Source organism: Netta rufina, assembly GCF_964035555.1.
Source record: "Netta rufina genome assembly, chromosome: 13".
NCBI classification, from domain to species: domain Eukaryota; kingdom Metazoa; phylum Chordata; class Aves; order Anseriformes; family Anatidae; genus Netta; species Netta rufina.
Genome location: NC_140136.1, coordinates 9,608,259 through 9,635,686, shown reverse-complemented (window position 1 = coordinate 9,635,686; position 27,428 = coordinate 9,608,259). Strand labels below are relative to the sequence as shown.

At 39.8% G+C, this 27,428-nt stretch overlaps 2 protein-coding genes across 2 annotated transcripts; both read right to left on the bottom strand.

The window, feature by feature from the left end:
• Positions 1 to 859: 859 nt before the first annotated feature.
• On the bottom strand, positions 860 to 6,094 carry PDP2 (pyruvate dehydrogenase phosphatase catalytic subunit 2). The gene is made up of 2 exons (XM_084294978.1): positions 6,001 to 6,094; positions 860 to 3,859 (listed from the first exon to the last, which is right to left on the bottom strand). The coding sequence occupies exon 2, from the start codon at positions 3,802 to 3,804 to the stop codon at positions 2,200 to 2,202; it is 1,605 nt and encodes a 534-aa protein (XP_084151104.1). The 5' UTR covers positions 3,805 to 3,859; positions 6,001 to 6,094; the 3' UTR covers positions 860 to 2,199.
• Positions 6,095 to 15,565: 9,471 nt separating this feature from the next.
• CA7 (carbonic anhydrase 7) lies at positions 15,566 to 23,698 on the bottom strand (the record flags this gene model as incomplete). Its single annotated transcript, XM_084294719.1, has 7 exons — positions 15,566 to 15,688; positions 15,975 to 16,130; positions 17,674 to 17,736; positions 17,988 to 18,083; positions 19,004 to 19,122; positions 21,567 to 21,764; positions 23,659 to 23,698. 7 exons carry the CDS (start codon positions 23,696 to 23,698, stop codon positions 15,566 to 15,568), a joined length of 795 nt encoding a protein of 264 aa, XP_084150845.1.
• Between the last annotated feature and the right edge of the window lie 3,730 nt (positions 23,699 to 27,428).

Genomic DNA, 27,428 nt, shown 5'->3' with positions numbered 1-27,428 from the left:
TTTGCTGTATTTCTGAATTTATAGGTTTGCTCTATAGCACAAGTTTTCTAAATCATCTTCATTAAAATTGCATCATTTAATATCAGCTCTAGCGTGGTCTAGCCCCTTGTTCCTCTAGGCACACTGTGAAGTAACTTTTTATTAAGAAGTAGTTGAGGGATGCATTCTTTTACTGCTTTATGTCTAAAATTAAAGCAGTGAAGCATGTAAGGTACTGTAAGAGCAAATGGAAATTGCCCACATAAATACAAAGGGGTTCAGGAATGCTGCATAAGGGCACTTTTCTCCTCAACCAGTTGCCTTAATTGGTTGCCTTTTTCTAGCACATGAAATTTTGCTCCACAGTACCTGCCTCAGGGAGGTGGGTATACTTTAAATTACTGGACCAAGTAACAAGAATTTCAGCATCCTCTTTAACACCTTGCACATACCTAAACCTTTCTGAGGTCTAAGTCTTAGATTTCTCAAGCCAACCCTGGTTTGCTGATTTTGAACTCTACTCATTTCATCCAAAAAATAGAACTACCTGCCTTCAAGTTGAATTGGTGCATATATTCCAATATATGTACTCAAAGAAAAAAATAGTAAGTTGTTTTTCTGGAACAAAGGTTTAATATAAGAATGCATTTAGTGATTGCAGTTCTAATACTGAATTACAGGTAAATCCTGTGTAGTCAAAAGCACAAATATTTAATTGAAAAGAAAAAACTGTTTAAAGAGTCTTAAAACAGATTAATTAGATGCCTGGAAAAGCATTGAGAAGTCTTATGTGGAGGAAAAGTACATAAAAAGGCCCAAATCCACAACTGCTACTAGTTTATCGCCAAGATCTCATTTGCTTAAAAGTTTAGGATGAAAATTGAAGCCCTTTTTCATCTGCTGAAGCGCAGAAGGATAATGCTTTTATTTTAAGTGAAACAGAGGAAAAAAATGATTTTATTTTTATCTGCTGTGACACACCCACACAAGGTTCTTTCTTGGTAGCTACAGCAGTAAACAGTCCTCTATTCCCAGAGCGGCAACAATTACTGCTGAGCATAAACAAGGGAAAGAGCCACCAGAGAACACCATATGTGGAATTTAAGAAAATACAGCTAATTTGCAAGCTTTAGATAATCACCCTTGAAAACAGTATAAAAGAAAATTGTTATAAAATACACAAAAGAATACATTCAGAGCTTAGAACATACATTCATTAGAGAAAATAACTGCAGCTGTAACAACAAGCTCCTGTCCAAAGACAAGAAGATTCAATGTATTTTAGTGAAACACCAGTACTTTTATTTTTAAGTCAAATCTGAAGAGAAGGGTGCTCTGTGTTTTGCTGTATTTACCTTTAGATGTACTTCTGAACTTCTGGATGTGTCAAACTTCATTTAAATTACAGTTGGTGGATTTGATATGCAACACCTCATACATCAATACTTAAGAAAATGATTTATTCTTTAAGCAAGTAGGTGCATAAATGCTCAAGTCTAGTACTGTTAATTCCCAGGCAGGGGACCATGAAGTCCCTGATGTGCTTTTGAGTTTGAAGTTGTCATACAAATCCACACACAATTAAGAGGATATGCATTCACACTTAAATAATTGCCAAAGAAAATATGGCTTTGTTTCTTATCTTAATCTGTATGGAAAACAATGTCCAATAGTTCCAGGGCTGTCTGAACCATTTTCTTTAGTGCTGTCTTTAAAATTAAGCTTCACGTACACAAGGCAAATATCTGACACTGCTACATCAAATAAAGGTGTGTTTATTTAATTCAATTACAGTGCTTCAATAGGATGCTACTTGTTTTCCACAACAGCAGAGCTTTCCTATACTCCATGCAGCTACAGGTATTATCCATCTCCCTATGAAATTTTACCAGTCTCATTGAAATCTGTCTCATTTGTTCGTTTGGAAATTTTTACCAGTGGTTCCCATGGAATCAGAACTTGGTCAGCAATCTTTAGTTCAGTTGCATTGCAGTGAACTTCCATCAAAACATTTTTCTTCAATGTGTACACACTGGGAAAGCCAGGGAACTTTCACCAAATTTACTTATAGAGACGTTATTTTCAAGACTAGTCAGTAACAAAGAAGGTTTAGGAACTTCCAGACCATAACACTGATAACAGCTTGGCTATCAAAGAAAGACAGTGATGGTCTCAGTATCAAAATCAACTAGCAGTATAGAAGAGCAGCAGTGCAAGTATCTATTCATTGTTTCTGTAATAGTTTTCAATTGTTTCTGAATTAAAATACACCACAGTAACTGTGATATCATCTCTGTACATTCTTGCAAGGTCTTCAGGCAGTGTCAACATTGCAGCAAGTTTCTCCTGGTCCACCTCGCCGTATTCATTATCTCCAATTGCATGCCTTATTAAATGAGTAGCTATGTTCTGGTCAAGTGAGGCAATGCCTCGGTTTTTCCTCTGAAGTAACAAGTTGTGCATATAACCCAAATTAACTGGTTTCTCAAAAGCCAGTTGTGGTTTCTGCTCATTAAGCTCTGTAAGGTGTCCAGCAACTAGTTTTACAACTTGTTCATTACTGAGCATCTCCCATAGTCCATCTGAAGCAATAATGAGAAACTTATCCTTGCCTCTTAATTTGTGGTATGTGACTTCAGGCTCCGCAGTTAGGTAGGGGGGTGTATGGTAGTTTGGAGGAACATACTGATAAATATTTAAAGCCTCAGCATCACAGCTGTTCTCAAGAACACTGTGTTGCAGTTCTTTACTCCATTTTAATTGCACATCTCCAAAAGCTCTGGAGGGCATGAGAATCCCCAGTAGCCTGTCATTCACAAACAGAGTTTTCTCCTCAGATCTAGGATGTTCTCTCTTTAATCTTCTAATTTCAAACTCATCGAAGGCATTGTGGTCTCGCGTTAGAGGAAGAGTAGACCATGTTCCATCTTCTTCCCGAACCCCTAGAATTGCTCTGCAATCACCAGCATTTGCAACATGTAAGTGAACACCATCAACATGAGCTACACATGCTGTTGCGCCAGAAAAAGCTACTTGAAGGGCAAGATTTCTCATCAGCTCATTTTCCTGGGGAGCCTGAACTTCCAATGATATGTCCGAGTCTAACCTTTTGAATGCACTTACCATGGCTTCTTCTAAACTAAATCCTGGCTCAATGTCCAGGTCCAGTAAGTGTTGCCAGTAAACCCGGAGATTCTCAAAGTACTGCGAAGTTATCTCTCGGTACTCCACATCATTTGGATGCTTGTGCAACTGCAGAATAGGCATAACTGGTTTCATGCACTCCACAGCAAGCTCAATCTCCTCCAGTGCTTGCCGAGACATGAGAGAAACCGCTATGTAATGAAGGAGTCTCTCACTTACTGCCTGAGCACATGCAGAACCTGCATGACCATCAAAGACACCGAACATCATGCCTCTGGTCTGCAAGCAAGTGGCTGCACTTCTGCGGTCTTCAATAGGGGTGTTGGATGCCAGCTGGTTACTTTCAAATCTCAACACAGAATTCGTATTTTTAGAATTCAAATCCAGTATTTTATGGGATAATTCACCTGCTCTGAGAATATCATTGATTTGTGATGGAGACAACTGGAAAGAGAATTGTTCTTCTTCGGTGGAGGTGTGTCTGAACGCTTTTTTTAAGGAGAAGACATTGTCTAAGCTGCAGCTTGCAGCAGGGTATAGAAGTCTTTTGGAGAAGACAAGCTTCCATTTTATTTTCTGTCTATTTGGGATGCATATGGAGTACAAACGTCCTTTTCGTTGTAAAACAATGCTGTTTCTTGCTGAGCTTAAGATCCAGGATGATACAGTTCTTGACATCATAGGTCACTCCACAAATTGAACAACTTCCTTCAGTCAAGCAGAATGTCCTTGTAGTCTGGAATATAAGAATTGGAAAGGTGTAAGGTAAATTTCACAAGAACCTTTCCATACAGCAATACAAAGAAAGTCTAGAGCTCACAGAAACATTCAGAACTTTTTTGCAGAAAAGACTTATGGATAGAGGTATCTTAGAAGTGATACAATTTCCATTACTTAATGACAACCTTGGTGAATTTAACTTAGGATATGACTCCTCCTACCAACTAACCCATCAGGAAAGCTCATTTTTATTTACAAGCATGCTTTTTCTTATTATGGCATGATTAGGACATAATTCCAACATTACAAGAAACATACACTGTTCAGTGAAAAGCTTTGTCTAACAGGACAAAGAAGACAAATATCTCAAATGTGTTGGATCTATGCGGCAATTAATGGACAACTTTTAAAACGTCTGCTAAAGTACAGCTCTACTCCAAATTCATTCTAAATCGTAAAATGTTTCTTCTAAACATCAGAGCCAAGAGAGTAAGTACTCAAATCCCACAGAACTGAAAGATGTGGCAGACAGATTAACGTTTTATATAAATTGCCACGAGCTTCGCATCTAGAGCAAGCTAGCTTACCTTTCCAATTCTGTTCCAGCTTATAAGCTTGATTCTCTTTTTGTACCTTCCAGGTCTTAACACTGGTAGGATTTCTGCACAGCTGAAGTCAGACTGGACTCCTGGTCAATTAATGTATTTATCACAGCACTGTGCACTTGGACAAAGGGAAAGTTCTGCCACAGCTGCACTGATGACTTTTATAGGTTTGCAGTTAGGCATGTTCATTTGGAGTGCAATTAAATCAAGCAGCTGTGAAGAGCTCTGCTGCCAACAGCACTGAAACCTTGGGCACACCTGAACAGATGAGGTTCTTCAGCTGCCATGGGGGAGGTGCATCATCTCTCTTCCTCCTTTAAATAAGCTATTCAAGCTGGGAGAGGCACACATGTCTAGATGCTTAATTCACAACAGAGCTTTGCCCCAAGGACTTAAAAGCTAACTGTATTGTAGCACCACAAGTACAATTACTCCCAGAAGATTATACTGGCAGCCTGTTTGAACAATGTAGTTTTCTCGGAGCTCTGAACCACTTGCAGGTTGCCTCCAGCACAAGGTACTCCAGGTCCCACTCCAACGATGCTATCTATGTACTACTGCAGTTCTGGTTTTTGTTTGTTTGTTTTAAGCAGTGCACTCTGTGAAGCAGTGCTAAGGCCATCCAGCCAGTTGCATAAATAAAAACGTTCTAAGAAATCAGCAGAAGCTAAACACAAACGTGAGCTACTGTAATCAGAAAGTCTACCGCTCCAACCCAAGGACTCGACTAAAATCCTATGTGGGAAACAAGAGCAAAGCGTACCCCCTGCGCCCCACAACAGCAGAGAGCAGACAGGCTGTTCCACCAAGGAACCCACCACTCTGACACCGGGGACACTGCGAGGACAGGCAAGGACACCGCCTGATCACTGCCATCGGGAGAGCAGATGACAAAGCCACTGCCAGTTCATGGCTCAGCGCTTGCCTGTGGTTTCCTGGGACAAGGACCTCTCCCACCGCCACCTATTGTGCTGCACAGAGAACACAACCAGAAGAAAGCCAGGAGGAACCAGAACAGCAGCAGCACCAGACGAGCCTCATTTGTCAGCCTTGCCCAGGCCGTTCCCCACTGCTGCTTCCCTCCCGTCCCACCCTTCCGAGCCAGGCAGGATCCGAACCCTGACAACTCCCCTGTTCTTGATCAGACCCCCTTACAGGAGCAGCGTGTTAACGTGACTGACCCTGCTCGCAGCGGTGGCTGCACCTCGCTGGGGTTTTCCTTCCCCTCCCCAGCAGATCCCCCCAGCGCCATGCACACACCTCCCTGCCCAGGGCCGGGCAGCACCGACGGGGTCCTGAGCACACTGCTGAACCTACACCCACAGCCCCAGCGCCCACCCCAGCCACCGCCCGCGTTACAAAGCGGTGGCGGCGCTAATTAGGGCGCCGGGCGGTGCTAATTAAGGCGCCAGGCTACAGCCCATAAGGCAGGAGCCGCTCCCACCCGCCTCAAGCGGCGCAGCGCCAGCAGCAGCGCTTCCTCCGGGCCCACCGGAGCCCCCGCGGCTCACCCGCAGGCGGCCGAAGCGGTGCCTCCGACCCCGTCCCTTACCGGAGGGCTCCGCTCCTGTCCGGTCCCGGCCGCAGCCGCCGCCACGCGCCCCGCAGGTTCCGGGCTCTCCGGCGCCGCTCAAGTGCCGGGCGCTGAGCGACGGCCCCGCCGCCCAACCCGCGCCGCCCCTGCGGGAGCCGCCCCCGCCGGAGCCGCCCCGAGGAACGGCCGCGGCGGGGCGGGGCTGCGGGTTCCTGTCAGGACATGGCGGGGCGGGGCGGGTGGGGGCTGTGTGGGGCTGCCGCCCCGCCGCCATGTTCCCTTAGCGCCGCCTCCGCCAAGCGGTGCCAGCTCTGCTGCTGCTGGCGGGGAGGAGAAACACCCCCCGGGCACGGCCTGACCCGGCCCGTGGGGGCCGTGCCGGGTCCCGTCACCTCCCGTCCCCTCCCGTCCCCTCCCGTCCCCTGAGCCGCCCTCACGGTCGGCAGCGCCGTGCCCTCGGCTGCAGCCTCCGCCCTCCTCCTGCTTTAGATTAATAAACTAAATTCTCCATTAAGAAAGAATCCATTATCCATTTATAAAGAATCCATTAATAAACGTCAACAAAGGTTACTCTTTGCAGGAACTCTCCTTTGTTCTTTTTAAAAGTAAAATGACACATCTTTTGGTGCTGGGGCTGCCAGCTGATAAGGCTCCAAATCACAAAGGCCCTTTGAAAATGGCAGACCCTGTAAGTTAAGAGCAACAACTATTAGAGGTTCAGACACCTGGATCCCCCTTTTTGCCATCTTCTTTCTAGTTTTCAGTGTCTGTCATGGTTAAAATTTCTGTTGAGTCATTTAGTAATGAGACAAGGAATGAGCCCAAAGTGCATGGTGGTTAATAAGTAGTTATTGGTTATTACATACTGGATACCGATAGACCTTGCCTCGACCTGAAGTAGTGATTCTGCAAAAACAGAGGCTCACATGAGGCTTTGATAGGATGATAGTTCATTTTTGATTTTCCTGGCTTCTTGTTTTGAAGCGTTTTTCATTTACATAATGTGTTGCAAGTATCCCACACGAGATAAGTGTGTTCCCACATTATCTGCAGTGGACAGATGTGTGATCATCTTTGTGAGTCTGAATGTTTATTTGTTTCCGTGTTTTTGTTTGTTGTTGTTGTTGTTCTAAATGTAAAAAGTGAAATATAGTTTCATGTCAACTGGAAGACCAAGGCAAGAAAAAAAAAGAAAGGTCGCCATAAAGAAAAAAAAAAAAAAAAAAAAAGGAGCATTATTCTAGCATATGTGGAAACAATTATCCAAAATGGGTGCACCAGCAGGAGCTCTTTGGCAGTCTTCTGACCTACCAGTTTTTTCAGTTTTTGTACCATTTACAACAGTGATAAAACCTCATCTGGCAGCCTGAGAACCAACTTGACTGCTCTTTCTTCTGCTCAAGGCATGTTTAAATTCTGCTCTTCAGCTGAAAGCTATTACTGCTCACATATTCATGCAGTCATTTCATAAACTCCTGTGCATAAGCTGAAGTGGTTTAGGAAACATGTAAATTAAGGTGAGACAATTAACAATCCTGCAGGTATTGCTTTTGTTCCACATAAGCCAAGTACAAGAAGGAATACTGTATGAAGGCATATAAGGAACTTAAACATTTTCAGTGTCATTACTTGACAGGACTAGATATTAAGGTCAATTGAGATTCAGATTCTGTTTTGGTGTGTTATGCTGATGAACCAGAGAGATACATTATTAAAGTTAAAAAGTAGAAATGCTACTCTCTGATATGATTTGGGGAAAGAAATTGTATTGCTCAGGCTTGCAGTATTTTTGCCCTCAGGAATATCTAATTACTATGGTGAATTCCTGTGGCAACAGTGGCTTGGTTGCCATAGCACCCTACCTAGCTAATTCACATTAAAAAAATATATATAACTCAAGTTTCTTTAAATAAAATTAAGCTTTCATTTTGACTTCATTGTTTATAGGTGAGCAAAAGGTGACTATCAAATGTCCTGTGCCAGGACAGAGTTCTTATAAGCAAATGAATGCAATTCCAGAAGCATTTTATTAAGGTACATGGTAGGTTAAAATGTAACAAATGCTATATTTAGACTTTTTCAAGGTATAATTTTATCTTTTTACTTGTGTGGGCAGCAACTCTGTTTTCTCTTCGCAAATATATTTTTGTGCTCATTTCCATGCTGCGTGTTTAGGCCTTAATCCAACTCCCATTAAGGTCAAGCCCAGTTTCAGCAGGTTTCAGATAAAGTAAAAGGTTATGTGAGCCTAAAGGGTCAGTCTCAGAAATCCCATTGCATGAAACAGGTTGCAGTCAGGCTATGCAGGCATGTGACATCTTTACTTCTGACCTAAAGTTACCACCACAGGAATTTCTAAGCAGATAAATCATGCCAGGTATTTGAGACAGGAGTACATTGCTTAAGTTAGTTCAGCCAACTTGTATGTTTGTATGAATGGAGAAGTGCAAGACTATGAGAAACACTGAATTTGATGTAATTACTGGATGCTGCTTAGAGCTCTACTCCCAGAACCCACCTGTTGGGTCAGCTTTAGCTATCATGTGAGCTTATGGGAAGTGAGGCTGTCATCAGATCTGACAACATAATAATTTGTTGGGAGGGATGCTGTGATACAAGTTCCTCTGTGGTAATAGGATCATTAAATCAAATGTTGGGAAAGGGGAAAAACGCAGGCTGAAGAGGAGTACTGCTGCTTCTGGCATTGGCCTCAGTTAATTTGGATGAGTGACACCTGAAGCTGTATTCTTAGGCTGTATGTTTCTGGATACGGGGTACAAAGGATGGGAAAGCTAGAGTTTACCTCTTCTCTCATGGTGCATCTTAGCAATTTTTTGGAATTATGTTATCACTGTCTGGATGCCTACTGGAGAATTAGTGTTCTAAGACTTATGGAAGGGGTGATGTATTTTGGTAAGCTCTTCAGGAGACATCAAAATATTAATAAATTATCTTATTTCTGCTTATATTGCATGCCTTCCATTGTATCTAAGGACTTGAAATAGGGTTTGGTTTACTGTTTTGTAATCTTTTATTCCTTAAGATCACTGTATACTTTAAAATGAAATTAATGTTACGGCGAAAATGACTATTACTATTCATAATCCTAGCTATGTTAAGTTTCTTAGCCAAGCATGATATAATATACTGGATGAAGATGCTGACACACTCACAGAAGCAGTTATATTTGTTCTACTTTATCGTTTCCCAAAACCTTTTAAAGTGACAAAAGTAAATGGTTTTGTGCAGCATTTGCAAAGCAGACGTATTTCAGCAGTCTTAACTTGTAAATATTTGCACCGAAAAAATGATGAAGTATAATGAAAGATACACAATCTTATATACCTGCAGTAGCTCAAGTAAGTTAATGTAAAGCTACCTGAATTAATCAGGGGTAACAGAGAATATTTGCACAACGAGGATTTTCACACACAGAACTAGAGGCAGATGTCTGCAAAACTGATAAAAAAAAAAATGACATCTTGGGAGAGGGTGGGAGGTAGTTTTCAACCAATCTTAAACTTTACTCAAGGGTTTTGGCACTCAGTGTTCTGCTTTGAAAAGAGCAGCAACCATCTCAACTCTCAGAACATCTAAGTTGTGGAGAGAACTCGAGTTGGCTAGAGCTCAGATAATGTTTCCACAACATACTGTATCACCCTTTCTCTCTGAAAATCCAATGCTGTGTGGAAGAACTAGAAATCTTAGGAAGAAAAAAAGGCTGTTCATATGCATCACTCAGAAATGACATATGAAAGTATACTTGGTATAGCTCTGATAGTTTGGCATAATAAGGCTTTTAGCTGAAGTCAAGAAACAAGCCCAGAATGTATCTAGGAAGTGGAAGTACAGCTGTTCATAGTTTTTCATGTCCTTTTATCAAAAGAGTCTAATTCTGTAACCGGCTAGTGAAACTTAAAGCTTTCTATCTGACTTGCCTTACACTGATACTGCACTACTTGGGTTTTCCTTTGTTCCTATGGAAAATTCCTTTTCCTTCTTCCGCTTGTTTGTTTGGGCAAATAACTGGCTGTGGCTAGTTTGGTACAATATATCTATTTTCCAATTCCAGGAACTACAAACAGACATCTGTTAATTACCACTGCCTTCACAGCAGGTGCTAATATATATGAATTTCCACTAACCCACTGAAATTCATGAAAAGTGTGGGACTCCTGGTGTTTTGTAAACATAGCTTGTTATGGGGACACATGAAGAATGGAATCATATCAATCAATCATATCAACCAAATAAGTGTGGTTTTCCTAGGAAAACAAGTTAAACATCAGATTAATATTTCTAACAAATAATTAATACTTTTCTGGAAAGCAGACTAGTAACAAACACAATTTGAATCCAAAGAGGTAGAAGTCTACTTGAAGTTTTCTTGAAATGAGGAGAAAGGCTTAGTCTAGTACTTGAATTAGAAAACAGCCATAGATAGACGCCCTTTGGGAACCTGGGAATGCCCATCATGCAAAGAAAGATAGGTCCTGTGAATGACTTGACTCTCTGGACCGGCTGGGAGAATACAGGTAGTCAGAACTTGCCTTTTCATAGACAGCACACCAGTATACCTAACTGGCTTTTTGAAAGGAAACAAATACAAAACAGTTGGATTTGTTACTGCTCACAGCCTTTAAAGATGCCAGCTACTTGCTATATGTGTTTTGTGAATAGTGACAAACATTTCATTTACTGTACATGTATATGCTATTTTGAACTTTCACAAGAGGTAAATTAGCACTTTAGATGGAGAGGTCTCTTACAAGCAAAAAATTATGAATGAGACTGGGAAGAATAAGTTTCCTCAAGGTCTGTTAAAGCAATTGCATTTTCTTCTTAGTTTGGTTGCAAATAAAATCCAGTCTTTGATCTTCTTATGTAATCTAAAATAAATACTGAAATGCTAGGAAAGCAAACAAGCTGCAAGAAATGTCAATGAACAGAGATAAACACAATGAACAACTGTAGGAAAAATGTCATTCCAACTCTCCAACTTCACTTAACCCCTGCTGTTACAACAGAGACTAAGCAGTGTGCATATACACGAAGTTGCAGTTTAAACTGATGATCCAATTTAAGTTAAAGTGATTGGATTAGTACAAAGGCATATGTATTTGCTGTGACTGGATCTTAACTCCACATATATAATTTTTACCCACATTTACCCACATTTTATTCCACATTTATCATTTACTTACTTACAAACTGGTTGAAGTTAAACTGAAAATCACTCTTATGCTGAAATAAATGTTCAGTTAAGGTTCTGTACCACTCCAAATGTGAGTTTAAATTTCTTGAGGATAAGTTACAAGTGCAGGGAAGTCTCCAGACTTAGTTTGAAGTGCCAACATTTAGAAAACTCACTATATGAATGTGAAGTGAAATGATGGTTTCCATTATTGTGACGTTGTTCACAACCTGCAGTAAGATTTTTTTTTGGCTAAAATTCAAAGGTAATGCAAATAGTATTATACAGAGAACATCAGAAACATAAATATTCTCTGCCTTACAGCCATGCAAATTAGGAATAGTTCTGGTAATATAGTTCTGAATCAGGTTTCATCAATATACCATTTTTACAATATACCATACTTTACACTCATCATGAAACATCATAATAAATTGCTGCTATATACATCACCTATATCACTGAAGTTGCCTAAATATCCTCCTGTTTGTAAAGGGTAGTAAAAAACTAAGCTGAACCTTAACTGGAACCATTAAAGTCAAAGAGTTAAATGTAGTGGAGTGTGTAGTTTACCAAGCAGACGATATCTCTAGTTTACCAGTGAAACAAAATTGTAACTGACGTAACTGATCTACTATGATTCTTTTGTAAGATCGATCTTTTTATCTGATAACGAGGGTTCAAGGACTGCATATCCTTCAAGCCCACACAGGGATTTCAACTATAATCACCTATACATTTAAAAATATATATATTTTTTGTCAAAGTTACATTTTCTCTCATGTGTTGTACTTTGACCAAGTAGCCTTAAAAAATTGTTTTAAGCATTTTAAGTGTAAGAAATGGTAAGGAATGGAAACAGGCAGCCACTAGATGGCATTTTTAGTCTAACTTTTACAGGTGTTCAATTTGTCACTGTCCTACAAGTAAGGCCTTGCATTCCTTCAGTCATGAGAACTATGGTCATATCGCAAGTTAAGCCAATCAAATGTCCCTGGAGTAGTTAAATTCAGCTGGTAGCTTTCTTTCAATGGAGCTGGCAATATACAACGGTAGCACACATTCTAGAATTTGAATGTCTGTGATAGAGCAACTTTGCTGAGTAAAGTTTAGAAGGTATGTCAGAGGGTAAAAAGAAAGCAGAAAAAATGATGTTCCTGATAATCCTTGAAAAGTAGTGGTGCGTAACAGTTATTCAGCCCAATGAATAGCCTTTAAGGGGTACATGTGTGCTAGAGTCACTGACTAGAATACAGCTAGGAGCATTTAGACAGTAGAAGCATTTGGACTGTACACTTAGTCACGTGGTCTGAATTTTTGGGTAGACCTGTGTGGTGCCAGGAGTTGGACTAATAGCAGTTTGTACTGTCATAGTTACTATCCTCTGAGGGTCTCACAGCACATTATAAATCTTAGTACACAGTCTCTGGATTTCATTTTTCTCATCTCATAGATAGTAAAATAATATCAGTAAAAGGAATAAAAGAGTTCTTGCTGTAAAGCTCTCATACTAGCCATATTTCAACCAATATATTAACAAGTTAAGAATTTGTATATAAAATACCAATTAATATGGTCCCTTGCACTACAGAACATAGTTACTAGGGAAACTTTGCTAAATTAAAATGAATTATCAGTCAAACATTTGGTCTTACCTCTTAAAAAACATTGTGGACTAGTAATCTTTAGTCTTTGGTGGGGGATAATTTTATTATTTTTGCTTCCTTTTGCTTTAAGGAAGAAATTATTACAAAAGCTTCTGTATTATCAATGTGCCTTGTTTCACTGTAGTAAAAAAAAGATAGTTTATAATCTAACAACTGAGAAAAGCTATAAAGTTTCTAAATCAAAGTGTAGTAAACATCTCCCAGAAACTGAATACCTTGTAGGATTCACCATTTAAAGCTCTTTACTATAGCTAAGCTTTTACAATAACCTTGTGAGCTAAATATTACCCTTCTGCTGTTCACAAGTAAACCACCCTTAAAGAAGCTTAAGTACTATGTTCAAGGTCACAGCATGGACACATTCTGTAGATAAGTAAGCTTCTTTTGTTGGACCCCAGTGGTTGTAATTGGGAAAAGATGAATCAAGGTTTGGTACACAAACCCCATTAACACTTTTTGAGAAGCCTTATATGCTTAAAATTAAAAAAAAATAAATATTTATCTGCAACCTACTCTGTTAAAGCATGTAGAAATGCAGCAGTACTTTGATAGTTTAAGTCATATGAAGTAAGTGATACTGCTTAAATTTCAATTAAGAGGCTTTTAATTTAGCCCTCATAGAACAGGGATATCAAATCTGTAAGGTTGTTCTGGAATTCTGGAAGACCTTTTAAATTTTAAAAGGTGTTTCATGTAGTAAGTAACTATAAAAGGGAAATAAGATTCAAAATTCATAGTAACAAAAATCCAACTCTGACAGTAGGCAAAAAAGTCATTAAAGATGTAGTAAATGTCAAGAATTCTTAGCCAAAAGAATAAACAGCAATAGAAAGCATTAGTCCCAGAAGATGGGAAGAATTGTGGCACAGACTAATTTTTTTTTTTAATTGATAGACTTTCTAGAACTTTGAAAAAAAAAGTCTGAAACTTGAGGGATGACTGCTATCTGTGTTCATATTATTCTACTATTGCATGGTCAAGGTTCCTGTGAAACCTGGAGGTGAGCAATCAGATCATCCCTCACTCTGAAACACGTGCATCAGGTGAAGGTATTGGTGTTTCTCTGCTAAAGGAAGCCTGAGGAAAAAACAACATTGCAATATGTAGGAAAATACAGACCTGTTCAAAATAGATGAGGAGATGCATATTTAAGTGTCATTTATTTAAATGGACAAATGAAGATACATAAATAGATTTTTTGCAATACCAGTTTGCATTACTAGCAAAGCTACATTCATATAGTTAAAAACATTTCATTATGTTTCTTCTCTATTATTTCCTCTAGTATAGTCTGTGTAAGAGTCTCAAATACAAAACAGTGCTGAGTTAACCCTCACAACATCCCTGTGAGGTAGGTCAGTCATACAGTGTAACTCTTGTTTTACGTATGAAGAAACAAAGGAACAGAATATTTTAGGTTGGCATACCAGAAAAGCTGTAAAGAGTTTCATCTAGAATTCTGGCCTTCAATTCCTCATACTGTGCTTCACACATAGTATCTTTCTCCCTTTTCAGAAAACAAAAAAAACAGGCCATAGTAGGTGTTCTCACTAACCCCCTTGCTTTCCTTTAAGGTATACAGCTTTGAACATTTTTTTCATTTAAGATGATAACTGATAATCAACAAATCGTGTCTGAAGTATACAGATTTAATGAAACATTTGAAGCCCATAATTAAATAACTGAAAATAGAGTGAGGATAGTTATAGATAACCTCACTATTTACCACTAGACACAGTAGTCTGAATAATTTCATCACTACGCTGCAGTAGCAGCAATACTAAAGCACGACTTGTCTAAAGCCACTATTTTGAGGAGGTAAAAGTATTCATGACCGATGAAGCCTCACATTTGCAGGGAATATCCCTGAAGAGGGCCATAGCTAGGGGATGATTTGTGCAGCAATGTACATTCAGTGCAGTCAAGGTCTACCCACATTAGTTCTGAAGTAAAATAAACAATCTACATTCTGTAGGGCAGACACCGGAGGTCATATTGCAAAGCAAATCACCTGAGGTAGAATTTGAACAATTGAGATAGCCAGAAGTTACATACCTGAATTTCTACAGATGTTTTCAACAGAACTAACGAGGCCACTAATTATGTATTCTGTATGGGCTAAAAGAATTGATGTCTAACAATAGTGTGCAATAATATGGCCTGTTTTTAAACTCAGCATTTGCATCTTAGAACAGTAACTTGAAAATGTACACATTTTCAGGTAGTGGTGTTCCCATCAGCGCCTACTTGAGGTGAATAAAGAACAACTTCTGTACTACTTTTGCACTTTGTCAGGCAGCTAAAATACAGTGAAAATCTTTCAAAGAGAGCTCAAACTATGAAAAATTTAAGTCCAGTTAATACAAATTTCTTGACTGTTGTTTCATCTTGCATTAAATCAAACAATCCAATGTGTGCATCAGCACTAATAGATCAACAGTTTCTTATATTGATTTTTAGTTTCGAGTCCTGGACAGCATTCCCAATTACTTCACTACCCCTTACACCAAAAAGAGTTCCAGTTAAAAAGATGAAAGATTAAGTTAAAGAGTGAGATTTTAAATATTTAAATCAACTATAAAATCAGAAAGTTGTTGCCCCCCTCCAAGTATGGCGTGTTCAGGGAAATGGCTATCTTGCACACTTCAGGAGTGATCTAAAAAAAACAGATTGTCTTTCATGTGGAAGCTCTTGGATATTTCAGGGCCATTGTCAGTTTTCTTCAGGCATTGAAGGAAGCTCGAACTACTCTCCCCTTCAGTGGCTGAGGGGGGCGAAAATTATTCACCATTTGAATCCTCTGGTCTTCCTCACTGGTGAAGAGGAGTGTGCGGAATTTCTCCAGCTGTAAATTCATGTGAGATAATTTAAAGCTTAAAAAGGCAATTGATATTAATGTTCTTGGAAAAAGGACCAAACGAGAGCATTCATTGAGGTCTATTGATAGAATAGGTTCAAGCAAATATCCTAGGTAGTAGTAATAGAAAAAATACAAGCCCCGATTATTGGACAGGATTATTATTCACAGGCTAATGCTATTTTCAATTGGCCCTGCTGCAAAGCAAAAACAGCCATTGCCTGTGTATCCAGTGTAAAATCTTAAAAGATCTGGGAGAGTATTAGAAGTTTACCTGTTTCTCAGAAATACTGATGGGTTCTTTCAGCACTATCCACGTTACACTTTCATTAAGCGGTGGTGTTGTCAAAGATCCAAGGTATGTCCAATAATCTAGACGCAAAGGCAGGAGACATTTGGGGTTGAAGCTTCTAAATTGAGCTTTTGTCCCCTGGAAGACAATTGATATTTGATATTTCTTTTACTTTTAAGTGCAAATTAGGAAGTCTTTATGAAACAAACAAAACGGTAGAGCAATACTAAAGAATGGAGAGCAGGAGAAGAGTCTGTAATAGTTTGGCTGCCTCATAACTACTGTTACCTAAAAGGTAGCATAAAGAAAGAATCAGGAAAAATATTACATACTATTGCATATCAACTGTGACCTCTGATGTTGGCTGATTGGACTTGGCATTTTTACCCCATGGCCTTTACCAAAGTTCATCTCTTAGTGACAAACATCTAAAAATAGTTCAGGAAGTATATTCTTGCTGCATGGCCTCTACCAAAGTTCAGAGCTGCTGATAAAAGGTCCAAAAATATAGACAAAATATACTTCCTATGTTAATGTTCAGTGAAATACAGAAAATATCATGAAGAATTTCCTTGTCTTGTTACTGGCTATTTTCTACACTATCCATCTGCTTCAGTAAAAAATGTCAACCTTGGAAAAACTTGTTCTAAAACAATCATTGCCTGCTGCGACAAGTATCAGCTTTAAAAAACAAGAATCTAAGTCTAAAAGTAGAGCAAGCTGGATCAACGGAAAGACCAGTAGAAGGAGGTGCTGTGCCTAAGGTAGCAATTGTCTTGACTGCCACACTGCAGGGCAAGATTTTTTTCAGCCTGCAGTTCTATTCACAAGTATCTGAGAGGTATGGAGTCACTCACAAAGCACTGCCCAGAAGTCTCTAAAGCTGCTCATAAGGAACAGACTGAGCAGCTTATCCCTGGTGACAAACCCGCAGACCTATCACTGCAACTGAGGAATGACACTTACCTGTATGTTCAGGGAATCTCTGATTGAAATCTAAATATCACTTCATGTATCTACAACCTACATACGACTGTTGAATTGCTTTCCCAACCCCCCATCTTTCACAAGCATATACAAAGGAACAAGAAAAATGCCAACTCAAGTATTAGGTAGTGCTTTTTAATATTAGAACTTAGGCATCTTACAGAGTGCATTAAGCCCATATAAATCTAAAAAGAACAATATTTGTGGTAGTCTAATTAGTCTTCCTTCAGCAAGCTTCAAAGATCTTGGACACATCTGATAAAAGATAACCTTCACATACTACTGACAATGAACTAGCTTAGGACCCCATGAAAGTTATCCCCTCAGAGCTTTGCAGCAGAAATAATTTGGACAATCAGCTTCAATTTGTTCAAGCTGGACTTGATGATTCATTTTGCTGAGCCTGAAGGGTCACAGAGCTTTTGTTTTAGGTAACTCAGGAAAAGCAAAACCTCTGAATGACCAGTGAGGTCAGCATAGCCTAGGGAGGCACCTGCTAACAGTAGGCAAATATACTGAAGTATGGAGGGTCAGAGAACAGAGGGATTGGACAGGAAGAATAAAACTGCATTGGTACTCTAATGAAAGGATTTGTGGTGGTTGATTTCGCGTTTTTCGTTGTCTCAAAGATATGTAACCTTTTTTCCCCAGAGGATGTCCCAGAAATAAGAAAAATTAAACATGTTAAACTTACTTTAAATTTTACCATGTACAAAGCATCAGTGAGCCTGTTCATATTGGTGTGTTCTTTTCCAATCTAAAATAGTAATGGAATAGACAGGTTAAGTAAGAATGACTATAATTACGCTTTGAATAGGTAGCATAGCTTTCTTATCTCAATCTCAGCATTCCTACTAAGGAAGGTTTAACAGCAATTTGCTATGAGTTACTGCTTCCAGTAAGTCATCTGTTTTCCCTGAGCACCTCTTAAATACATAGCATGGTTCTCAAACATTTGACAGCATAATGCTTTTCATCATGTAAACATGCTATTTTTGTAATTCTTACCTCCAAGAAAACACCAACGACTGCCAAGCCATCTGGAGCTGCTGCTGCTTCTCCAAATGTTGCATATTTTCTGGCATTCCAGTGAACTAAGTGGAGCTTTAAAGGCAGCAACAAAGAAGAATTAAACAAATCAGTTTTAGAAGCTGTCAACATAGGTGGAACATAGATTGACTCATACTTAACAGGCAGTAATGCTTGCTCATAATGGAGTATAGACTCCAAAGACATCTTTGGGAATATGAGCAAGTTCAGTCTTCTGGATCTGGACATAAGCATGGACAGACACTAAATTAAATCTCTATTATCCTTAATTAGAAGCAACTCAGGCATTAACAGATGATTCTGCGGCCTAACTTTGCTGATATGGGCCTTTATCCCGTGAAACACTGTGCCTCATTGCTCACTGGGGGACTCCAGGATGTTACCCTGCTGCAGGATTTGCAAGAGACTGTTGTGGAAATGCCTGAGCCTTGTCCCTGCTTTGCAGAAAATGCTCAGGAGCCTCAAAATGAAGCCATTTTTAAGCTTCATAGGTGGCAGCAGCAGCAGCATTTCATAGGTTGTGATCCTCTGCTGTAGTCTAGTTTGTCCATGCAGGTAGCAGAGCTAGATGCTGCTTCTCAGCATCATATTGGCCAGTACATCCTTCCCGTCTGCACCAGTGAAAGGATGGAATTGATCACATACAGCATGCTAAACCACATAGAGGGCTTTTAGAGGTGCAAGTAGTGCTGTGTGAGCAAAACAGCTGAGCTGTGGAGCCAACTGTGCGCTGTTGACCATGGGCAGAGAATCTTGGAGAAAGGGCTGCACTGCACAGAGGTGTGCTCTCCAAATACAGGGCAATTAACAGATGAACAATAGATCAGAAACTCATGTAAAAAATAAAATTCTCATTAAAGCCCATATGACTTAGTCACATAGAATCATTAGAATCCTAAGGAACATACAGATACCACTACAGATGTTTGCCAACAGCATTTGCATGAATTAATCTCATCCATAAAAACAGTTACCTCACAGGGAAAAGGTTTGCCATCAATTGTATGCTCTGATCCCTGGCTGTGCTTTGCCCCCCAGTGGAAGTGGAACTGCTTTAGCCGAAAGGGATTTTCAAAGGGACCACCGCTGATCACTAGGTAGAAGGAAATAAGAGTAAAGCATTCTCACTTTTTGGCTCCCTGATAATAAAACCTAACAGCTGTTGGCTGTTATTTTCTAATCCTGTACATTTCAGTTTGCAGTATAAAAATGACACCACATGCAGATAGTTAAGGGTTAGATTTGTTACTGGAAAACACCCAAACTCATGTAAAAAATAAATTTGTAGAGTATCAAGTAGCTACTTATGCAGGATTCTCTAACATTTTTTTTTCTGGAAAGAAAACATTTAACATATGAAAGTTTAGTAGGTTTGTTATGGCTAGGCCTTTCCTGTTTAACACAAAACCTAAGTTGAACACGTAAAATATTTTTGACGACACTACTTGGGATTCTGTGCAAAAGGTAAATACCTTGAGCATCAGGTAGAGAAATCAGCTAAGTATTTCCTCTATAAGAATTCTTTCCAGTGGAGGATCTCTATGTTCTGCTTCCTTTAAATACCTGATCCCATAAAACAGGTAATGTAATAGCTTGTACTTTAGACAACACCATTCAGAATCTCAAATCACCTCATAAAGATGGGAAAGGGATACAGAGAAACTTTATACATCATTTAGAAATAACACTTAAGAACAGATGAATGTTTAAGACTAACTACAGAAGATAATCTAACAACCATACCTGTAGTTCTCTTGTATGTTTATATGGCACTAAACCAATTAAGTTTTACTCAGCAGACATAAAATCCTGATCAAAGTCTTGCAATAAGTGCAATTGAAGTGCATCTAGAAATCATAAGGCACTTACTCTCAGTGCAATCTGTAACATTTTTATTCCAAAACTTAAAGTTGTAGCATTGTGCACGCCCTCACAGGTACATAGCTCTAGCCTTCATGCAGGACACTGGCCTTGCCAAAATATTCTTAGTATTAATTAATATTAAGTATTTTCTAGTACGCTTTGCTGAACTTAAGAGAATGCATCACCTGTCCCAATATTTTAAGAAATCTAGCTATGATGGATTAGTCAGAACTCTGTTGTATCATTTATGCAAAGCTGTGAGTCACTAGATCTATTTCAACACAACTCAAACCCTCAAAACCGTGTTTATGCTCCTAGCAATCTTGTTCCTTCTAAGTGTTATTGAAACATCACACATGCATAGCATAGAAAGTGCAGGTGCCTTCATTCCTGCATGAGCTCTGAGTTTCTCTGCAGAGTGATGCATAATGGTCCTAAACTTGTAGAACTGAATGAAGTGCACTGTTGCATTGATAGAGTTCAGCTTTGAATTGCATGAAACTTATTAGCAAGCTAAGGTAATATTTCCAGGTACAATTTACAAGTTACTTTCAGGATTACATGCTTATTGGATTTCTATGCAATAAGTTTTAGAAGATGAACTTCAACATTTAGAAATACCTGAAAACCTGACCAATAATTTGGGCAGTTATTTAGTTTTATCTGAGATGCAGAAATTAAGAATCAAGTGGCAGGAATTTAAACCCCCAGGCCCTATTTCAAATGGTTACCAAGATAGACAAACCACTTCAGAGAAAGTAACTGGTTTTGAGTACCTAGGATATCCTATTTAACTGAGATCGATGAGCACAACCAAATGGAAGATGAAATCAATTGTCAGGCTTAAAATCATTCAGAGTATTCTTAAATGCACTCTTCTCCATTTATCAGCTACTTCATCTCTATTTTGATGCTGTATTTACCACCATCCTTCCCTCCTCACCTCTCTCTCCCCCCCCCCCCATTGTAAAAGCAAGATCTACCATAGAAGTAGAATTAATAGAAGTAATCATATAAAGCATTTAAGTTTTCTGCCAAGTAATTGCATATAGTGCAACATCCACCAGTTCCTACCAATTCAGAATGAGCTCAAGACTTTATCATTTCTGAAGAAGCTGTACTGCCATGAGGAAAGAATAAAATGCAAGATAGCAGTGACTGGTCAATATAAAAATAGGTCTAGTGCGCTACAGTTATGATGACTATTCTGTATGACCTGGTCTCTGATAATCCTCTTCCCTTCTCTGCCCCTGTGGATGCAAAACTGGGGGGGTGGGCCAGCCAAAGCTAGTACCTCTGATTTAGGTGATCAGACAAGCAGGGCATTGAGAAGTGTTCATGCCTACTCCGCATACTGGCTTTCCAGAAAACTGACAATCCCCATTGAAAAGGAACCACTACAAGCAGGCTTCTGAGTTTCTTCATAAAAGTGCTTCTCCTAATGCAGAAACTATTCAGCTGCGTGATATGAAATATTGCTTGAGAGACTGAAGTGAAGGCAAGAAACGTAAGGCTCAGGTTTATTCGTACACAAAATTCAAAGGGCGCTGGTTGCATACCTTGTTCTGAACTGAATTTATACGTTGCATAAAATACACTATCCAAGATATACTTAATTGTTTCCCTAAGACACAAGATGTTATGCCAAGGTAGTTGGCCATCTTGTAGCCTCACCTGTCTTGTCATCAGTATCTTCAAACTCAACCATAACTGAGTGGCCATTGTTGGAGATGTTGAGAGACGTGCAGGATTCATAGGAGACAGTAAGCGGCATCAGATTCGGGTCATAGACTGCTTTTGCAGAAACTATATCAATAGGTGACTGACGGTTCCCTCGGGCAATAGGATAAGATCTGTGCCACTCGGAAGGCCCTTCAAAACCAAAGAAAGGAGAGCACCATTATTTTCTTTCTGCAATGCACAAAATTGTTACAGGATTTCATGAGGCTTGATGTAAGGCTCACTTAGCACGAGTGACTTGAACACTTGCCATCTGACAAGTTCATTTTATATTCCAAGCTTGGTGTTTTTATTAGCACAGTGCAACTAGATGAGGGACTGAAGTATCATGTACAAAACAAGCTGGGGAAGCCACAGCGCATCAATAGACTGCTGCATCTCCATTTACTTGTGCCACTAGTTTTCTGTGAAGTTGGTAGTTATATCTTAAAGGTATCTGAAGTCCTTCCAAGGACTAGATGTGCAGGTATAAGCATACTTATATGCGCACACACTCCCTCAAAGAAACAGCAGTTAGTTCTTCCTAGGAAATATAATGTAAAAGCTACGCTCATTCAAATGAGATGCAGATGACTCAATCTCTTAGCTACTGACTATGCAGTTATTTTTAAAACCATTTTAGGGCTGCAGTAAACCTTTGAAGCAGCTTCATTCCTCACTCATGCCCATTATTGTATCTTTCTGTCCTGAAAGAAATACTTCTCAGTGCAATAATTAACATTTCTAGACTTCCTGAAGCCAGTACAGTAGGGTTAAAGACCTACTTAATAACATTGCTCTCTACTGGCAGATCTGGAACACTCGTGCCATTTGAGATAACAAAGCCTTACATATCAGAATTCCTTATTCTTACCACTTATTTTTCTACTTTGGTAGTACAAGAAGCAATTCAATTCTTCTACTGTTCATGGTCAGAAATCTAAACAGTAACAATTTCACTTTAAGGTTCCTAAGTAGCACATTTTTAGTGGTAGCATTCTCACAGTTTTACATGGTATTACTATTATTTTTAAAGCACATTATCCTCTTATCTTTAGCATTTTCTGAAGATTTAATCTTACAAAATAGTGTATTTTCTTGGTCTGGCTGTAAAGCAGATTTGGGGTTTAAATGCTGTTACACAAGATTAAGCAGTATCATTTGTCTCTTCCAAGCTTTGTGTTAGCATACATAACTCTATGAGTATTACCTAGATGTGCAAACAATACCATCTAGCAGCAATAACCAGCTTCACTTATCATTCAGGTGAAGCTGCTTTTGTCGTGACAGCACCTGTTAAATAACTGCTGTCAAAAGAGGAAGAGACAGGCTCCTGAAGGTTATGCAAAAGGCTGTTTTATTGGACAAGATCAGTCATTCATCCATCGTTCTCTGCAAAGGGTACAGGTGGTAGAAAACATTGTTGTAGGGATCCTTCAGTAGTTTCACACATCCTCTCACTGACACAGTCTCGGAGGTGGGAAGTGAAGGAAGATGGCTAAATTAAAGACTGTCAAATCAGAAAGCATGATTTGTTCAGTAAGAGGTCTCTGATACTGATCTGTACAATTTATTGATGTTCCAGAAATATATAACATATACCTCTTTTTATTCATTTCTTTGGAAGTCAAGATATCACATTTCAGCAGCTGCACAGGACCAGAAGAACTATTACTGCTCTAATAAATCTGCTTTACTTAAAAGAATTGTTTTTGGAGAGACAAATAGTTCATTTTCATAGCAGCTTTTTGGAAAGGGACCCATCTGTAATATACGCAGCCTGAGCAAAAAAAAACACTCAGTACTGAGTCTCTTAATTTAGGAGCAATTATTACAACAACAAAAGGCATCAGGTATAAGTTGATGCATCTCTTGGCAACACTTTCTGTGTGCTCTTTATCAATAAAGTAATTAATTAGCTGCTGTATCTACTTGATTCTTACAGACATAGAAATGCAGGCAGCTCTGCAGGGCTCAGGCAACAGTTCTAGAAAGAAAATGAACGGGGGAAGACAGAGAGATGCAGCATGGAAACGCTATAACCTACCGTCATCCTGCCCATATCCCCAACTGTGGTGGCCAGTCATTATAGGGCAGCTGCACCCTGCTTTGCTCTCAGCTCTTTGATCGGAGCATTGCTGCTTACCTGCCTTTATAATGGCTCACCGTGGGATAGGGTCAGCCCCTTAAAGATACAGAGCAACCAAAGCAGCTCTTGCAGGACGGGGAAAGCATCCGACTTCCTGCTGCTCTGAAGTTTGCTGCTGCTGCTGCTGCTGCTGGGCTCTACCCTGCCCTGCCCTGCTCACTCTGTTTGCTAACACAGCATAGGAAAAGGGAAGCTTAAAATTTAAGTAACTGGAGTCTCAGGACCTAGAGAGGAAACAAGATTGTCCAGGTGACAACTAGCTAAATTTTTGCACGTGAAAATCAAATTTAGGGAAAAGTAGTAGTATTTTCTTATTCTGCACAGGGAAGCAATAGCCACAACCTGCTCTGAGCACCAGGGCACAGCAACGTGCAGACTGTAATGGGAACTGCCCGTCTCTCTTGTGTGTTCTGCACGGAGAAACACCTGGTTACTGCCTCTCGTTTCTCATTCTCTCTAGCTGCAAGAAAGACTGATATTACCAGCTGGTTTGTAACTAAAACTTAAGAAGCAGTGCTTAGATGAGATGGAGAGCAATCTCTTCTTAGAAAATAAAAGTGATTTGTGCTACCTTTAAACAAGGTAGGATCACACCAATTAGAGATAAATCACCAATATGATTTTTTTTCTTGTTAACTCCAAGGAAACTTTTTGAAAGGCAAAAATAAAAGCAGACTTACATTAGGGAACAGAACATGGCAGACTCTAGAAATAGGAGCCTGTCTGTGAAGCTTCAGTGATGTCCTATAAACCAGTTGTTGCCTGCATCCAGCTAAACCCATGGAGAAGCTAAAATGAGATACCAAATCTGCATTTCTGCATTTTCAAAGCTCTTAGGACATCTTTGTGGCAAGAAACATGTCTCCCTGGCAGTAATTTTATTAGATCTAAGGGAACACCATCTGTAAATGCTACGTTTTGTAAAACATATTGATTTTCTTAAAGGCGGTAGCATGCAGAGATAAAGATCCTTCTATTGTGCAATCAAGCAAATGGAAGAAAAAAATCAATGAAAGCATTTTAAGTAACTTTTCTATTGTTGTACAGCCTTGTAAGAATTCATTTCCTTTTTCAGGACCTTTCCACGAGAGTCAGCTTTAAAACCTTTGAGATTTATTGATTCAAGCTAAATCACTCAACAAGGGATGTAACCTGCTGTAAAGGTGTCCACAGAGCAGTTTTACAATGGCTTACTCAGATCCACTTCTCAATTTACTTCTGTCTAGCGTGATCTGCTGAGGTTGCTGAGCAGACCTGATACTCACACCAGGCCCTGATCCTGCTGGTGAGTCCGTGTGCCGAAATCCACACACGCAGGTCCTGCTGCAGTGGCACTGGGTTAAAACACTGCAGCTCTGTAGGACAGGTTGGCTGTAAGGAGGTGGGGGTGCTTCCCCTTATTCTGGTGTGGCTCTGTGGTGTGTCTGTAGGCAAACATGGTGACCAGACATGGGCAGGGTCAGTCAGATGCAAATAGTCTGGAAAGCTGTCCTAGATGGTGGGAAAAAATGAAGAAACAAACAAAAAAACAACTTTCCAATGAAAGGAAATGGAAGATGAATTTTGCATCTTAACGAAGCATAGAAGTTTGGTGAAAATTGCATCCAAGACAGAGAATGCCCAGTGACTGTTTTCAAGAGAAGCTTAAAAACTGCGGCTCAGACCTTGCTCTCAGGGCACCGTGCCAATGAAGTGGCCAAATGTCTACATGTGTTTGATACTGTTCAACACTTCCCCTTCATCTCCTTACATTCAAAACCACATAGATGGTTAAATATGTGTATTTCAAAGGGGGAATGACAAGAATAGCATATTCTTCCTGGCAGCGTGACAGGAAGTGGACTCCACATAATGGAAATTTTAATAGTTGGATTTAAGAAGGGTGAAAGAGAGGAGTGACAGTGCCTGAAAGATAAAACCTTCCTGAATAAAAATTTACCTATGAATTATAACAATATCAAATACATAGTTATTTATATACACAGTATTTAATATCCTCCCCCATTGATTTTTCTTTTTGAGGCAAAAATTAGGTTCTACTTAAAGCTAGAGCAACACTGCTGCATAGACAGATACCAGATCATTCTGTAATCCTGATGTCTATTGACATTGGCTATCTCCAATGAGAGCAACACACATTTGAACATCTTGCTGTGTGCCTACTCTATTTAATACATATGAATGTGTCAGATGTGCCGTTGGCTATTAACAAAATAAGCCAGAAATACAATCAGTTTGGACACAAGCTGCTAACCCTAGAGCCTTTGGAGTACAGAAGACAGGAGCAGACGAAGTGTTAAAACATTCATCACCCCCAGGCTTGCCTACACCTCAGGTTCTTGAGGGTATCTAGTTTATCCAGACAGCTCATCTCTCTTCTTACATTGCCATTACTAATGCTGCCAGTTTCCAAATCGGAGTTATACTATGGTGATATCTGTTCTGTATGTGAGAATTAAAGCCATTTGTAATGAATCCAAAAACTGCACAAAAATACTTTAAATGTAACTATAAACTGGAGCGGGTAGTGCAACATCAAAAATCAAAAAACAGACTAATTCCAGATTTTTTTCACTTTTTAGTACTTTATTAAAAAAAAAAAAGTGATTGCCTACAGTTTTTGATTTTTTGATTGATAACATATACATTACATTTCAAATTTTATATTCTCAAATGTTTATTTGCAAATGTAAGAGCTTGACTAAAACATGGAAAAGAAGAGTTAAAAGAGGGCCAAGAGGAAAGAAGGTTTCCCTTTGGAATGACAGGCAAAGTGGCGCAGAAAAAGAGGAGCTGGGTACCTGGCCCCTAGGAGTTTCCCAGCCTTCACCTGTCATTTTTTGTTGGGACTCATCCCTGACTTTTAAAGCAGCTTTATGGCAGAACTCCAGAACAAACAAGGGACTACATTTTTGAACTGAGTCTGAAAGAGTAATTCTTCTAATTTATGGCTTGACCATTTGAAACCATATGACTGTAGCAGTTACCAAGAACAGAACGAGCCCTACTAAATATTCCAACAGTCACTGGCACTTCAACAGAAGGAAGGATTTACTGCGACAGAGCAAACACAAAGCCTGAGAAGTGAACTTTAGAGGAGGTGCTGTACATGGGAAAAAAAAAGAGGAAACACTGGAGTGCATCATAATGTCATTGGCAAGGTATATAACCCTAGGTTGTAATTGCACTGCTGTGTATTTTGTTCCAGTGGATAAATAGTACTAAATGTACTAAAGAGCAGCAGGATAAAAGTGTAATGTAACAGCTTCTGTAAGGTAATCGATACTGGAACAGTGCACATATCTGGAGGCCTCTCTTGTTGGAATTTACTGACAAGTGTTGGTTGAAACGCTTAAAGATGTAAACGTTTTGTCTTTTTAGTATGATCTGTACTGATCCTATATGGAGACTTCCCTGACAGAAGCACACGGACACAGCTGACTCCGGCTTTTCCTATCAGAACACATTTTCTCTTCAATTGAGCAGCGGAGGGCGCCTCTCAGCCCCCGGCCTGACGAGGCAGACCCCCGCAGCGTTTTCGCCTTCGGGCTTCAACGCCAGCACGCCGTGAGGAGCAGGGCCGCCCCCGGTCGCCCCGCCGAGGCCTCCCCTCATGCCCGCCCCGTCACCGCCTCCGCGGGCCGCCTCCCGCCGCCCGGCCGCGCCTG

What these genes read in the sequence shown, in the direction of transcription:
- PDP2 (XM_084294978.1), bottom strand. Translation starts at nt 3,804, where the DNA reads ATGATGTCAAGAACTGTATCATCCTGGATCTTAAGCTCAGCAAGAAAC.